The sequence below is a fragment of the Carassius auratus genome, unplaced genomic scaffold (assembly GCF_003368295.1).
Source record: "Carassius auratus strain Wakin unplaced genomic scaffold, ASM336829v1 scaf_tig00005853, whole genome shotgun sequence".
NCBI classification, from domain to species: domain Eukaryota; kingdom Metazoa; phylum Chordata; class Actinopteri; order Cypriniformes; family Cyprinidae; genus Carassius; species Carassius auratus.
This window is the reverse complement of record NW_020523706.1, coordinates 5,001-22,500: the sequence shown is the minus strand read 5'-3', so window position 1 is coordinate 22,500 and position 17,500 is coordinate 5,001. Positions and strand designations below refer to the sequence as shown.

Below are 17,500 nucleotides of genomic sequence, written 5' to 3'. Positions count from 1 at the left end.
TTTTTTTTCTTTGATGAATAGAAAGTTCAAAAGAACAGCATTTATTTAAAATAGAAATATTTTGTAACATTATAAATTCCCTTCCTGTCACTTCTACTCGGCTTAATGCATCCTTGAAGTATTCATTTCTTTCTTTCTTTCTTTAAAAAAATCTTCTGAACGCTAGTGCATCTAAAATGAGAAACTCCAGAAGTGTAAAAGCAACACTCAAACCCATCATATGAAAGTGCTAAACATCGAGGAACCTGTAATCGAGTAATGCAGTTGCAGTAGAACATCCAGCAATTAATTCATCATCTTAATTTGCACGAGGCGAGGCAAAGTATAACCGTATAGCAGGGAAGACGGGGAGACAGCTATTAATCACACACATGAAAGCCATACAGGCGGCCTGTCACAGAACCTCTTAAATATACATTAATCAGTCCACACGAGCACGGCAGCCACGGGGAGCCATCGCTGGGCAGACAGCCGCCAATAATCAGCCATCATGTTCACATGCGGCAGACACACACGGGAACACGGAAAGCCCGGCTAGCGGCGGCTCGATGAAACGTTCTTAATGTGGGAGCTGTGAAACCAGATCACTCATTTTCTAAATGAATCATGGGAAAATCTCAGAGCCACTATAAAACATAAGAGCTGTGATGGTGACAGGTGTCGCTGAAGGAAGTGCGTCGACTTCTCTCACCTGAGTGACTGTCTGTTCTGTCAGAGGCACGTCATCGCCCTGAAACGACACGAGAGAGGGAGAATCTGAGGAGTTTAGAACTGCTGGCTTGCGTCCGGTCTCATACATGCAAGATTATTGGAAATCAAAGTTAATAGATGCCTAGCAGGACCATGATGCTCATCAGTGGCATCAGAGCATGAGATGAAGCAGAGCCAACAAATACTAAGCAGATTAACATTTACAACAGCATAATAGAAGTCAATAGAGGACAACAGGAAGTAGTTACCCTCAGAGCAACACGGTGAACCACCTGTTTGTGGGTCACTCTCCAGGATCACACTGTAAAACAGACAATTAATATGTGATCAGCTGTGCAACCAAGGCTATGTGACTGTTAGATGCTTTTTTTGGCCTTTTGTGAGTTTTACTGATAGAGAAAATGTAGAGAAAGGATGTGGACAAAAGGGAGGAACAGGATCAGGATAACAAGCTTATGTGGTCACAGTGGGTTTTCAATGTGTCTAGGCCCAGAAGGAATCTAGAGACTTTTCTGCAATAATTTTGGGAAGAATCTGCGGAATTTGGCAGATGTTTTTATCCAAAGTGACTTACACTGAATTTAAGATATTTCTTTTATTAGTACATTCATTCTCTGGGAATCGAACCCATGATCTGGGTGTTAATGGCGCCATTGTCTACTGTTTGAGCTCATGGATTGGTACATTAAAACAAAAAGTGTTAACCAGAGCTGAGAGTACTAGAGTCTTATTGGTAGCTGAAAGCATTAACAAAACAGCCAGAATATTCAATAAATTAATGGAAGGAGCAGTCGATTTAGAGTATTTTATGAATGTATGCGGAATTCTTCAGCCCAATATAATTAAAATAATATACACTATCAGTCAAATGTTTTTGAACATTTAGATTTTTAATGTTTTTTAAAAGAATTCTCTTCTGCCTCACTAAGCCTGTATTTATTTGATCCAAAATACAGCAAAAACACTAATAATGTGAAATATTGTTACTATTTAAAATGACTGCTTTCTATTTGAATATATTTTAAAATTTAATTTATTTCTGTGATCAAAGCTGTATTTTCAGCATCATTACTTCAGTCTTCAGTGTCACATGATCCTTCAGAAATCAGTCTAATATGCCAATTTGCTGCTCAAAAACCACTTATTATTATTCATATTAAAATATTCCATTATTATAGAAATCAATACTTCTATTTAGCAAGAATGCTTTAAATTGAACGAAAGTGATAATGTTACAAAAGATTTCTTTTCAGGTAAATGCCGTTCTTCTGAACTTTAGTCTTCAAACAGAACTGAAAAAATTCATCTGTTTTCAACATAATAATAATAATAATAATAACTAGAATTAAAAGTTAGTGAACTAACTTTGATGTTGGCTTGGCCATCTTGGCCATGGGGCAAAAGAGCCACAGTACTTGTGTGCACAACATTCTTGAGTTGCCCTGCTGCAAAAAAATAAAAAAAATAATACCATAAAAAATACACCTGCAACAGTCTTTTTCCCATGGTCCCTTTGTTTTCTTTTTAATAAAAAGCCTGGGCTATGATAACAGCTACGACAGGGTTGTCTAGCTGGATGTGAAATAAGTCATGCCTATTTTTCTCGTGTATGTATTTCACAGTCCTGTCACCGTCGCGTTGTGGGCAACGACACACTCTGAAACAATGCATTTTAAATCAAGGAGATCAAAAGGGGTCCAAGCACAATGGTGTGTATAAATGATGCAGTTACACAATGGACATGTATCTTTTCAAGTAAATTATGAGTCCTTTTGTGAGTACTATTATATGCACAACATGAAAATAGATAACTATCAGTGTCCTTCTTCACTTTTTCAGTAATGTGTGATAACTTGATAAAAATATTGGCAATACTATTAAAATATGTTAAAATTTAATGATATCTAGGAGATGATGTTCAAGTCTTTGAACAGATGAGGTGTGCTATGTTTTTTCTAACTTATTGGACTTACGGTTTTAATAAAAATAAATAACAAAAATCATAAAAATCCCTTAGACTTTAATTGTCAGGATGTTCAGATGAGCCAAGCTCCAAATCCCATTAGACTCAATCAAACTTTGCTTCTATTAACTATTTCTAATCAATTTAAACTCATTCAAACTCGTGTAATATTTCAAATTTATTTATGTGCATAAATAAAACATTTATAAATATTCATTATAATTTTTTATAAACTTCAATAAGGCCCAATATAGTAATAATGCTAAAACTATAATCTCCTAAATACCATTCAATTTGACTCTATTTTCACGTTGTGCATATAATAGTACTGACAGAAGGAATCATAATTTACTTGAAAATAGGATATTTATGTATTTATTTGCAAAGAACTGCTTTGTTTCTAAATATATCTTGAAGTATTTAGTATTTATCCTGTGGCGCCATCGTGTGGACAACATACTGAAAGCAGCTGGTGAATGCAATCTCTTTTAATATTCAATCCAGCATCAATACCTATTTTTGATTTATTTCTCAATAGTTTATGTTCATGTGTTTTCGTTTATATTCGCCAAGTTATTATGAATTTTTAAATAATCGTGTACTTGATTTTCCGATCTACCGATGAAATGCCTTAGTCACTGTCCTTTGAAGCTGGAGAGATGGACTTTTTTTTCTTCCAGTATTCATAAGCTGTATCGCTCTGATATTTCATTTTGCACACATACACAGCTAAAAAACACCTGAATTCTGCTCTTCTTGTGTTCTAATGGGTGGATTGTGTGAGACATAATTTATTAATGAGATCTGACCCGATAATAATAACATATGTTGGTTTAGCTTGTCAGTGTGAATGAAATGTGTATTTATTTGTCCGATCTCGCCCCAAAACACGGCTGTCATGTGACTTTTTTTCCCTTCACAATGTCAAATATTGCGTTTTGCACACATACACGGCACAAAAACCCCTGGATTTTGCTCTCGTTGTGTTCTAAAGGGGTGGATTGTGTGCATTCTGAATATATATTTTATTTTAAGATGCTCTTAAAAATATATATAAATGACTTTACCACAGCGAACTACACTAACTTTTTCCACTGGTGGCTCTTATCAGTCACCACTTTTTCAGTTACTGGCACAAAACATGATTTGGTCGCCCAAATTATTTATAGTAATTACTGGATAAAAATGAACAATAATGAAACTGTATTGCATACAGATGTGCTTTTTGTTTTACTTGCCATGTTTTAAACCACAATGCCTTGTTCTATTTCTTACAGTAGACACTGAGTGCATTGCTCTGTCTTGTAGCTGGGGTTAGAGTTGTACAGAAAGAAAGTATACTTGTAAAGAAAGAAACACTTAAGCAAAACATGGTCAGGTCCCTAATTATTATTATTTTTTAAATCAATTTCACTGGTAGCCTACAGTATAAATAATTTTTGGGTATAATATTTCACAGATTTCACACACTATTTTTCCATACTCACTTACATAAATGAACTAGTGGTCTGCACCCACTAGTAAAACAATTCTATCTGATTTTTGGATTGACTTTGGATAAATTCTTGTACTACAAGGTAATTAAGTCAAGAGCAGTGATTGATTTACTTTCATTTTCATACATTAAAGACACTGGAGCAGAGCTAGTCAATTAGACGCGGTCGCCTTAAGAGACAAACGCATCCATTATAATGATACACATCCGATTTTTTTGCAACTCTTTACTTTGACTTAAGACATAAACACATAATCTTTCGAACACACTTTCCAACAAGGGTATTTCGACATATTTTGTATGTATTTGTTGTCGGTACAAAAGCAAGAAGAGTTTGAGACGCGTCTCTGCTTGCTCCCTGAACACCAGAACACCGCGCTGCTGTATTGAGCTCTTTCGCTTTTCGCTCTTTTTTCTGTTTATTTAAACTGCGATTCGTATTTGTTCGTTCAGGTGCAGGAGGACGTGAACGTCCTGAACGAGAGCTCTGTTCAGTGTTAATGTCCGTGAGACGCGGCTCTCTCTCGCACCGAACACAGCGCGAGCCACCAGCTGCTCAGTTCAGCTTTCCCGCAGCGCGGGGCTGAAGCCAACTTGATGTGTTGAATGCTCGGAGCATGTTATAAAACGTATTCTTAAAATACACATTTCTGTTTTAATAAATGCTCATATTAAATCATAGCATAACACATAAGTAGGTACAAAAATAATCAGTGATGCAAATGCTGATGCATTTTTGCAATGATGCAAAAAAACATTTTTGTCGCAGTGTAGCTCCCTGCTTTACCATGTTACGCAACGCTGAGCATCGCAGACTTTCAGTCTGACAGAGAAATCTCACAAGCACATATAAACACTCATTTTCATATGTGTAATATATTCTTCTAATTGTTTTGTGCCGTTTCGCTGCAGTGTTTTAATGTGAAAGGCTGTAAATGTGTACTTCAAGTGTTCAGAGAAATACATCGCTAGCTCACTGTGACGTTCAGCATGATGATTCAGTTAGAAACCAGCTAAGACCAGCGTGACAGTGGCCAAAACTACTTTTAAAACCATATAATATATTATTCTAATTGTTTTGTGCCGTTTTGCTGCAGTGTTTTAATGCGAAAGGCTGTAAATTCTCTGTGGACTTCAAGTGTTCAGAGAAATACATCGCCAGCTCGCGAGCAGTTGGCTGCCGCGAATATATAATGTTATTACTTTAAACAGTTCAGAAACATCTGAATTTAGCTCTTGGTGTGTTCTAACGTGTGGATTGCGTGTAATCGCGTTTTTAAAAGGTCTTAAATAAGAATGAATTCGCTAGTTCTCGGCTCCGTGTAGACAGCCTGGGCTGAGCAGCAGTATTTTTAACCAGTTTAAAAGTGAAACGAAACCCGACTCCGCCCCTAAATGTCATTGCAACTGTAGGGGCGCAATTTTTTTATTTTTTTTTACATTTAAAAATTAATTAAAAAAAAACGTTAAGTCTGATCACTCTGAAAAGATATAGCACACACCACCCCTCTATCCCGCAGGTGTCTGCCAAGTTTGGGGCTTGTGGCTTTAAAGCCCTAGGAGGAGTAGCGTTCAGAATTTTTTTCTCAGAAGAATAATAATAACTAGAATTAAAAGTTAGTGAACTAACTTTGATGTTGGCTTGGCCATCTTGGCCATGGAGCAAAAGAGCCAAAGTACTTGTGTGCCCAACATTGAGTTGCCCCGCTGCAAAATTAATACAAATAATAATGCCATAAAAAATACACCTGCAACAGTCTTTTTCCATGCTCCCTTGCTGTTTTATTTTTTATAAAAAGCCTGGGCTATGATAACAGCTATGACAGGGTTGTCTAGCTGGATGTGAAATAAGTCATGCCTATTTTTCTCATGTATGTATTTCACAGTCCTGCCACCGTCGCGTTGTGGGCAACGACACACAAGATTACTGAAACAATGCATTTTAAATCAAGGAGATCATAAGGGGTCCAAGCACAATGGTTTGTATAGATGATGCAGTTACACACTGTTTAAAATTGTTTAATTTGTACTGTATGTTCATTCTATTTATTTATTTGTGCTATTTACATAATGTTTACTTTTTTTAAGTTTGTTTTTGTTAATGTAAAATAGCACTGCATAGTCTTCACTGTAAGATAAAATACACAATCAAACCAAAATGTATTCAGACACCTTCAACATTTCTCACATAATCACAGTTTATTTGCTGTAGTTTAGAAAGTGGTAATAATATATGACAATAACTCAGAACAAATTCATCTTGATAATTTCGGATAACTTATAAAAAAGATATGTAATGGAATCAACCAAAAACTTCAGACTGTCAGTATGACAATATTTACACAACTATCAATACTTTGTTGAACAGTTACCAAGCAAGAAATGCTTCATTTGGTTCAGTCTGTGGTGTGAAAAGGTTGCATTAACAATTAAAGAAAGAAACACTTAAGCAAAACATGGGCAGGTCCTTAATTATTATTTTTTTAATCAATTTCACTGGTAGCCTACAGTATTAAGAATTTGTGGGTATAATATTTCACAGATCACTATTTGCCATACTCACTTACATAAATGAACTAGTGGCCTGCACCCACTAGTAAAACAATTCTATCTGATTTTTGGATTGACTTTGGATAAATTCTTGTACTACAAGGTAAATCAGTCAAGAGCAGTGAGTGATTTACTTTCATTTTCATACATTAAAGACTCTGACAGCAGAGCTAGTAAATTAGGCGCGGTCCCTTTAAGAGACAAACGCATCCATTATGATCATACACATCCGATTTTTTTTTGCAACTCTTTACTTTCACTTAAGACATAACCACATACTTATTCGAACACACTTTCCAACACGGGTATTTCGACATATTTTGTATGTATTTGTTGTCGGTACAAAAGCAAGAAGACTTTGAGACGCGTCTCTGCTTGCCCTGAACAACACCGCGCTGCTGAATTGAGCTCTTTCGCTTTTCGCTCTTTTTTCTGTTTATTTAAACTGCGATTTGAATTTGTTCGTTCAGGTCCAGGAGGAAGTGAACGTCCTGAACGAGAGCTCGGTTCAGTGTTGACGCGCGGCTCTCTCTCGTGCACACGCGCCATCAGCTGCTCAGTCCAGTTTCCCGCAGTGCGGGGCTGAAGCGCGAGTTTACTGTGACGTTCCGCCTGATGATTCAGTTAGAAACCAGCTAAGACCAGCGTGACAGTGGCCAAAACTACTTTAAAACCATTTAATATATTATTCAAATTGTTTTGTGCCGTTTCGCTGCAGTGTTTTAATGTGAAAGGCTGTAAATGTGTACTTCAAGTGTTCAGAGGAATACGTCGCGAGCTCGCTGTGATGTTCAGCCTGATGATTCAGTTAGAAACCAGCTAAGACCAGCGTGACAGTGGCCAAAACGACTTTAAAACCATTTAATATATTATTCTAATTGTTTTGTGCCGTTTCGCTGCAGTGTTTTAATGTGAAAGGCTGTAAATTCTCTGTGGACTTCAAGTGTTCAGAGAAATACATTGCCAGCTCGCGAGCAGTTGGCTGCCGCGAATATATCATGTTATTACTTTAAACAGTTCAGAAACATCTCAATTTAGCTCTTGGTGTGTTCTAACGTGTGGATTGCGTGCAATAGTGTTTTTAAAATGTCTTAAATAGGAATGAATTCGCTTGTTGTCGGCTCCGTGTAGACAGCCTGAGCTGAGCAGCAGTGATTCTTCTCTCGTCTGAATGCGCCCCTCCCCTAAATGTCATTGCAACTGTAGGGGCGCAATTTTTCTCAGACAATGTAAGTCTATGGGTAATGAATTTTGACATTTAAAAATTAATAAAAAAAAAACTTTAAGTCTGATCAGTCTGAAAAGATATAGCACACACCACCGCTCTATCCCACAGGTGTCTGCCGAGTTTGGGGCTTGTGGCTTTAAAGCCCTAGGAGGAGTAGCGTTCAGAATTTCTGTCAGAAAAATAATAATAAGAAAAAGAAGAAGTTTAAATAGCATTACAGTATGTTGGCTTGTTGCCAAGCCAACATAACTAGAATTAAAAGTTAGTGAACTAACTTTGATGTTGGCTTGGCCATCTTGGCCATGGAGCAAAAGAGCCAAAGTACTTGTGTGCCCAACATTGAGTTGCCCCGCTGCAAAATTAATACACATAATAATGCCATAAAAAAATACACCTGCAACAGTCTTTTTCCATGCTCCCTTGCTGTTTTCTTTTTTTAATAAAAAGCCTGGGCTATGATAACAGCTATGACAGGGTTGTCTAGCTGGATGTGAAATAAGTCTTGCCTATTTTTCTCGTGTATGTATTTCACAGTCCTGCCACCGTTGCGTTGTGGGCAACGACACACAAGATTACTGAAACAATGCATTTTAAATCAAGGAGATCATAAGGGGTCCAAGCACAATGGTTTGTATAGATGATGCAGTTACACACTGTTTAAAATTGTTTAATTTGTACTGTATGTTCATTCTATTTATTTATTTGTGCTATTTACATAATGTTTACTTTTTTTAAGTTTGTTTTTGTTAATGTAAAATAGCACTGCATAGTCTTCACTGTAAGATAAAATACACAATCAAACCAAAATGTATTCAGACACCTTCAACATTTCTCACATAATCACAGTTTATTTGCTGTAGTTTAGAAACTGGTAATAATATATGACAATAACTCAGAACAAATTCATCTTGATAATTTCGGATAACTTTGATAAAAAGATATGTAATGGAATCAACCAAAACTTCAGACTGTCAGTATGACAATATTTACACAACTATCAATACTTTGTTGAACAGTTACCAAGCAAGAAATGCTTAATTTGGTTCAGTCTGTGGTGTGAAAAGGTTGCATTAACAATTAAAGAAAGAAACACTTAAGCAAAACATGGGCAGGTCCTTAATTATTATTTTTTTAAATCAATTTCACTGGTAGCCTACTGTATGAAGAATTAGTGGGTATAATATTTCACAGATCACTATTTTGCCATACTCACTTACATAAATGAACTAGTGGCCTGCACCCACTAGTAAAACAATTCTATCTTATTTTTGGATTGACTTTGGATAAATTCTTGTACTACAAGGTAATTCAGTCAAGAGCAGTGAGTGATTACTTTCATTTTCATACATTAAAGACACTGACAGCAGAGCTAGTAAATTAGGCGCGGTCCCTTTAAGAGACAAACGCATCCATTATGATGATACACATCCGATTTTTTTTTTGCAAATCTTTACTTTCACTTAAGACATAACCACATACTTATTCGAACACACTTTCCAACACGGGTATTTCGACATATTTTGTATGTATTTGTTGTCGGTACAAAAGCAAGAAGACTTTGAGACGCGTCTCTGCTTGCTCCCTGAACAACACCGCGCTGCTGAATTGAGCTCTTTTGCTTTTCGCTCTTTTTTCTGTTTATTTAAACTGCGATTTGAATTTGTTCGTTCAGGTCCAGGAGGAAGTGAACGTCCTGAACGACAGCTCTCTTCAGTGTTGCTGTCCCTGTCCGCGATACGCGCGGCTCTCTCTCGTGCACACGCGCCATCAGCTGCTCAGTTCAGCTTTCCCGCAGCGCGGGGCTGAAGCCAACTTGATGTGTTGAATGCTCGGAGCACGTTATAAAACGTATTCTTAAAATACACATTTCTGTTTTAATAAATGGTCATATTAAATCATAGCATAACACATAAGTAGGTACAAAAATAATCAGTGATGCATGCGACCCTTTTGGTCTCAGTGTAGCTCCCTGCTTTACCATGTTATGCAACGCTGAGCAATTGCTGCGACGTTAAGCCTGACAGAGAAATCTCACAAGCACATATAAACACTCATTTTCATATGTGTAATATATTCTTCTAATTGTTTTGTGCCGTTTCGCTGCAGTGTTTTAATGTGAAAGGCTGTAAATGTGTACTTCAAGTGTTCAGACAAATACATCGCGAGCTCATCTGTGACGTTCAGCATGATGATTCAGTTAGAAACCAGCTAAGACCAGCGTGACAGTGGCCAAAACTACTTTAAAACCATATAATATATTATTCTAATTGTTTTGTGCCGTTTCGCTGCAGTGTTTTAATGCGAAAGGCTGTAAATTCTCTGTGGACTTCAAGTGTTCAGAGAAATACATCGCCAGCTCGCGAGCAGTTGGCTGCCGCGAATATATAATGTTATTACTTTAAACAGTTCAGAAACATCTGAATTTAGCTCTTGGTGTGTTCTAACGTGTGGATTGCGTGTAATCGCGTTTTTAAAAGGTCTTAAATAAGAATGAATTCGCTAGTTCTCGGCTCCGTGTAGACAGCCTGGGCTGAGCAGCAGTATTTTTAACCAGTTTAAAAGTGAAACGAAACCCGACTCCGCCCCTAAATGTCATTGCAACTGTAGGGGCGCAATTTTTCTCAGACAATGTAAGTCTATGGGTAATGAATTTTGACATTTAAAAATTAATAAAAAAAAAACTTTAAGTCTGATCACTCTGAAAAGATATAGCACACACCACCGCTCTATCCCGCAGGTGTCTGCCGAGTTTGGGGCTTGTGGCTTTAAAGCCCTAGGAGGAGTAGCGTACAGAATTTCTGTCAGAAAAATAATAATAAGAAAAAAAAGAAGAAGTTTAAATAGCATAACAGTATGTTGGCTTGTTGCCAAGCCAACATAATAAAAATAAAAATAAGTTTAAATAGCATAACAGTATGACAAGCCAACATAATAATAATAATAATAATAATAATAAATCATGTTTCGCTGAAGACTGGCGTAATGATGCTGAAAATTCAGCACTGACATTAAAGGAATTAAATACATTTTAAAATATTAAAATACATTTTAAATCGTAATAATATTTGACAATATTACTGTATTTTTGATTAATTAAATGCAACCTTGTTGAATATGAACTTTAAGGATGCATCTTTCAAAAACATAAACCTTGTTAAAGATCTTAGTCTATAAACAACACCAGCATCTACAAGATCTCTGTGTAACAAAACAGTTAACCTCTGATTTCCTCCTCTTTTCTAAATGGTTTACATTTGAAGACATTCATTATGACTTACCCTCCATCAACAATCTCATCAACGGCCAGGAAAAGACCCTCCATATTTTCAAGCAGGGCTCTCTTTTCCACATTTTTCCTAAAAAGAAGAAGAAAACGATCAAGACTGAACTGTTGTTAGTTTGGTAGCTGATAGAGGCCAGTCTTTTACAATCTTTCCTACCTCAACATTTGGCTCAGGGAATCAAAGAGACAATTCAACACTGACATAAGCATCAACTGTGGGAGAAAAGACAACACAACTTATGAGATTTGCACGGTTATGATGTAAAGACACAACACTGGATGAAGTATACACCATTACCTCATTTTCATGGGAGCTGCCGATGACATAGAAATATAAATCAATATTGCTCTTGTACACAACTGTTAGACCCTCCAGCAGAGCGATTTCACCTGTGTCAAAGGGAGGAAGGGTTGAGTCTACATGACTTTATGTTAGAAAACACAAGATTGAAAGTAACAGAATCACTTACTGTCTGTTCTGTGTGTCTTGTTAAAGATGTTCTTCTCAAAGGCTTTCTGCTCTTTCACTGTGGGATACGTGTCATCATAATACTGAAACATGAACACAACAACAGTCATAAAGCTTATAACACGTCTACATCTCTTATCCATTACACCTTATGCAAACAAAAAGCAAGCTGTTAACATGAAGGTGAGTCAATGACCACAAATCTTGTTCAGCTAAAAACAGCTGAAAGTCTCGCACATAAAATGTACAAATGGTCGTGTATGCTCTATATAGAAAAAAATAAGGTGGATAATGTTAGTAATAATTAAAGATGAACATTTACTGGACTGTAGCCACTTATGATTACTTGATTATCCATACAAGATCTTTTAGAAAAATCATTTTAAAATGTAAATAACAAATATGAGACATAAAGTTTTTGATCAACGTTTATGTATCCAAGTCATCATTGTATTACATTGCATTATATGTTTTCCCCACACAATTAAAACTACAGAGCTTTGATCACAAAACTAAGCAGTTACATATCTTACGATCTTATATAATATTAGGAAATATAGAGTGACAACTAATATTCTTATGCATTTTTAAGCAAGTAGCCTGCTGTATATACTGTTCGAAAAATCTCATTGATTTTCAAGATTTACTCGTACATTTATTTTTTTTTACTCCGAATAAGTTTTTCTTTTAAGTGTGAGCTCCTTATTTTCATTATATCATATTATAGGAGCCATAAAATCCTGATGTATCAAATATAGCATAATAATATTATATATAATATAATGCATTCTTTACAGCTCACCTTGGCATACAGTCTCTCTCCATCATTGTCCATGATCAGAACCGCTTTTACAGTGTACAGAGAGGGCTCCTGTCACAGCACACACAAATATGACAAATTACAGTGAAAACAATCATGTGATCAGGTCAAAGGTCGAGGAGACATCGAGCTGTCCATCAGCAGCTGCTCAAACTGTGAACTCAATATTTTGACAGTATACTGTAACAGTATACTGATCCTCAATATAATGAATATCTTCAATACAATAAATGCTAAACTCGTAAGATCGGTTACTGGTTCATAGTTTAGCGGATGTAGCGGAAATGCTATTTGAAGAGGAAACAGAGCGAATTTGAGGCGGACTGAACTGATATCGGACTCTTTACACTTTAAATGCAAATATTGCACACACAACGATTAAATAATTTTACCAATATTAGCGTATCCATCTTGCACTCGACAAATGTCGCTCACTCAAGCTCCGAATTTCTGCGTATGTGTACTTCCGCTTACGACATGAGGTAAAAGGGCAAAACTAAGCGGAAGTACTTTGTAACGTCATTATAGATTGCGGGAAATATTGGGGGGAATTAATAATAAGAATAATAATAATTATAATAAATAATATTTTGAATCGGCCAACATCCACACATCAGTTATTAGTACTAATAATAACAAAATTAAAGTTTTAGACATCGATTTGATTCGCTAAAAAAATGCAAATAATGACGTGACATTGGTAGCCAAGAAATCGTATTCAGTTGTGAAAATTATGTGTGTGTGTGTGTTAGTACCTATGGTTAGTACAGGTCTAGCTACTTATGGGAGCCAAATAAATGTAGTAAGTGTCCTCACAAATATCATGCAATATGTATTTAATATTATATTCATATAGGCCTAGTTATATTTTTTCATGCATATTTAATAACTTTAAACCAGTAAACTTATGCAAACAGGCTCAGAGACTGCTAGTGTAAATGTACTCATTTAATAATAATAATAATAATAATAATAATAAAAGAAACAATTTGCCTAGTGCAGAATCAAAAAATAATAATAACTTAGCCTGTTTTGCAATACTGATGTTGATGCTTGAAAGGTTATGTGTCTGACCACACAGCCTGGTGAACCATAGCCATTTTTATTTATTAAACATTGGCAGGTGTGGGGTAAAAACATGCAATATGACGTATAGCCCTAGGATAAAGTATAAATATAAAATAAAACAGAGATAAATATACTCTGAGCATATTTAGTTAACTAGCCTGCATATGTTGTATCATTACAGGTTTGAAGAAAAAAAAACACATGCATTTAGCAGATGAATGTTAAACAATCACAAACACTGAAAACTAATTTAGTGATTTTTCTTTTATGGCCTTCTCTTTTCCTTAAGCTTTACTATTGACATCCAGTATTTTGTCAGAATTGTATCAGATAGAAGATATTCTGTCTTCTAATAAGAACATAATGTTCTTTTTTTTTTCTCCTGACACTTCTTCAACATTTGAGCCTGTATATTTTCATCTGCATTCAACTGATTATTAACTACTTATTAGGCCTGCTCACTTGAAATGTAATCCAACAAAGATACAGATGTCAAGAAAAAACAAATGTATAAAATTAAGTACAATCTATGGCAATGTATATATATATATATATATATATATATATATATATATATATATATATATATATGTGTGTGTGTGTGTGTGTGTGTGTGTGTGTGTGTGTTTGTGTGTGTGTGAGTGTGTGTGTGTGTGTGTTTGTGTGTGTGTGAGTGTGTGTGTGTGTGTGTGTGTGTGTATTAACATAGATTGTACTCAATTTTATACATATGGTTTTTCTTGACATCTGTATCTTTATTGGATTATGAAATGGAAAAAAATCACAAAAATCTAACCTTTCATTGGATAATAAGAATTAAAAATAGGGGGAAATATCATTATGAAATAAATGTTTTTCTTAAAAAAAAAACACGTTGGACACAATTATTGGCACCCCTAGAAATTCTTGTGAGTAAAATATCTCTGAAGTATATTCCCATTCATGATCACAATTTTGAGCACTCCTGGGTGATTATGGCTCATATGGTTCATTAGTATCATTATGTGAAACTGGCTGTCCTCGTGTGTCATATTTTTAAAGAAAAAAACGTAATATAAGGCTTAAAACAATATTTTAGAATTTAAAAACAAGAATTACTCCCATTTACATAGTGTTTCAAAGGAACATTGCCAAAGGTGATTCACTATAAAGTCAACACTCTACCTAGGTACAATGACTTCATCATGCTCTCAGTAATGGAAAAAAAAAACTGAGCAGTAGTTTTAACCTGAAGTAAACCTCAGGATCTCATGACCAGACGCTTAGTCAAAAATAATGAGTGATTCGGATCCTGATTCTGAGCTGATTGGGTTTGGAATCTGTTCGCCCTCCGTGAATGACACACTGGCCTCAATGACACAAGTCCTCCTCAAAATTGCACATGCTTCCAGCCTGTCCTGTTTTTTTCTGTGATAATTTAGGAGATCCTCCTACAACTGGGCATCATAATTACACTGGTCACTTTTTCTGGGAAGCACCACTGTGAAAACTAATCCTAACAGGGGTTTTCCCTGTGCACGGTTCACAGCGCTTTACTACAGCAACTACACATCAGAAATGGTTTAATCTGGAGATCTGTGGTGGGCTAATTTGTGAAGAAAAATCACACTACATTTAATTCTGTCTAAAATGAGTCCCGAAGTAAAAAGGACAAAGAATAAAGATTTTCTTTATAATGTGTGCTTCAGTAAGGTGGCTCACCAGCGAGTTTCACAATGAAACACTGGGTTTTCACAACTTTACCACGAAGAGTATTTCGAAATTACCCTGTGTTATATCAAAGAGGATACAGTACGTGTTTCCTTGGTGTACATTTTTTTCAGGTATGATTATAATGTCTCCCAGAGAATCATGACTTCACAATGCTGTTCACAGAACAAGAATTATTTGTTCAGTTTTTATTCATATATTTTGTATTATTATGTTCATCATTTGGTATATAAACTGCTTTTTATTTTTTATTTTAAATATATTAAAATATAAAATATATTAATACTTAGCATTCTTTGTTTGTTATTTGTCAAAATATCTTGAAAAAAAAAAACGTTTCCCCAAAAAAGTCTGTTAAGAAGCACGATGAGAAGAAATGTTTCTTGAGCAGCAAATTAGCATATTAGAACAATTTCTGAAGGATCATGAAAGTAAAGAAATGACTGCTAAAAATTCAGCTTTGCCATTACAGGAATACATTTCATATTAAAATGTGTTAAAATAAAATAAAATAATTTTAAATTGAAATAATATTTTGTGATATTACTGATATTAATGAACGAATTAAACAGGACACATGAAAAAAAGAAAGAAAGCTGTATTAAACTTGTTGTTTTTATTCTTTTAAACCCTTTTTTGTCTTTGACCCATATATATACAGTAATGGCCAAAAATATTGGCACCCTTGGTAAGTATGATCAAAGGCGCCTGTGAAAATTAATCTCTGTTGTTAATCCTTTTGATATTTTATTTTAAAAAATCATAAAAATGGATCCTTTCATTGGATAATAAGAATTTTAAATAGGGGGAAATATCATTATGAAATAAATGTTTTTCTCAAATACACGTTGGACACAATTATTGGCAAATTCTTATGAGTTCAATTTCTCTGAAGTATATTCCCATTCATGTTCACAATTTTGAGCACTCCAGGGTGATTATGAACATGAAATTATCCAGCAATGTTTTCCTGTTTCACAGAAATATAAATAGGAGGGAAAACAAAGCCCAAATGCCCTTAATCATCCATTACAATGAGAAAAAACCAAAGAATATATTTCTGATGTGCAGCAAAAGATAATTGAGCATCACAAATTAGTAAAGTGGCTTTAAAAAAAGAGCTAGAGCAGTGAAAATTTCCATTTCCACCATCAGGGCAATAATTAAGAATTTCCAATCAACATAAAATGTTACGAAACTGCCTGGAAGAGGACTTGTGTCTATATCGTCCTAATGCATGGTGAGGAGGAGAGTTTGAGTGGCTAAAGACTCTCCAGGGATCACAGCTGGAGAATTGCAGAAAATAGTTGAGTCTCTGGGTCAGAAAACATTAAAACAAATTGTCAAACAGCACCTACATCACCACATGTTGTTTGGGAGGGCTTCAAGAAAAATGATCCTTGCTCATCCAAAAACAAGCATATTCAGTTATCAGCCATGACTGGAACTTTAAATGGGTCTGGCTTCTATGGTGAGATGAAACTAAAAAAATAGCTTTTTAGCAGCAAACACTCAAGATGGGATTGGTGCACACAGGGATAAAAAAAAAAAAAAAAAAAAGTACCCCATGTGTAAAATGTAATATACTGCAGTATTTTTGATGTTGTGGGCCTATATTTCTGCTGGAGGTCCTGGACATCTTGTTTAGATACATGGAATCATCAATTCTATCAAATACCAGGGTGAAAGGTGACTGACTGTTAGAAATCTTATAATGGGCCGTGTTTGGATCTTCCAACCGTACAATAATCCAAACACAAACCTTAAAAACAACACAGCAATGGGTCATTGGGCACAAAACCAAGCTTCTGCTATAGCCATTCCAGTCCTCTGACCTGAACCCTACAGACAAGGAGTGTGGAGAACTGAAGAGACGAAGCACCAACATGGAGCTGGGAATCTAAAGGGTCTGGAGTGATTCTGGATGAAGGAATCGCCTCTGATCTTTTGTCAGGTGTTCTCTAACCTCATTAGGCCTTATAGCAGAATATTGTAGACCTGTTAAACTGGCAAATGGAGGTTTCAAAAAGTATTGGATAAAAGGTTGCTGTTAATTGTAGTCAATGTGTATTAGAAAAATACATTTATTTCATGATGATATTTCCCTCCATTTTAAATTCTCATTATCTAATAAAAGATCAACAATGATCAAAGGATTAACAATGCAGATACGTTTTCACAGCCTTTTTTGATCATATTTACC

General features: G+C 35.5%; 1 protein-coding gene across 1 annotated transcript in view; it reads right to left on the bottom strand.

Moving 5' to 3' along the window:
- Positions 1-13,021, bottom strand: part of LOC113071064 (coatomer subunit zeta-1-like) — a 14,191-nt gene extending 1,170 nt beyond the window's left edge. The window contains exons 1-8 of the mRNA XM_026244431.1: positions 12,912-13,021; positions 12,502-12,570; positions 11,701-11,782; positions 11,529-11,620; positions 11,388-11,443; positions 11,226-11,303; positions 960-1,012; positions 692-730 (exon numbers count right to left, since the gene is read on the bottom strand). Of these exons, the coding sequence (XP_026100216.1) occupies positions 723-730; positions 960-1,012; positions 11,226-11,303; positions 11,388-11,443; positions 11,529-11,620; positions 11,701-11,782; positions 12,502-12,570; positions 12,912-12,929 (456 nt within the window). The 5' untranslated portion in view covers positions 12,930-13,021 and the 3' untranslated portion in view covers positions 692-722. The remainder of the gene's footprint in view (positions 1-691; positions 731-959; positions 1,013-11,225; positions 11,304-11,387; positions 11,444-11,528; positions 11,621-11,700; positions 11,783-12,501; positions 12,571-12,911) is intronic.
- Between the last annotated feature and the right edge of the window lie 4,479 nt (positions 13,022-17,500).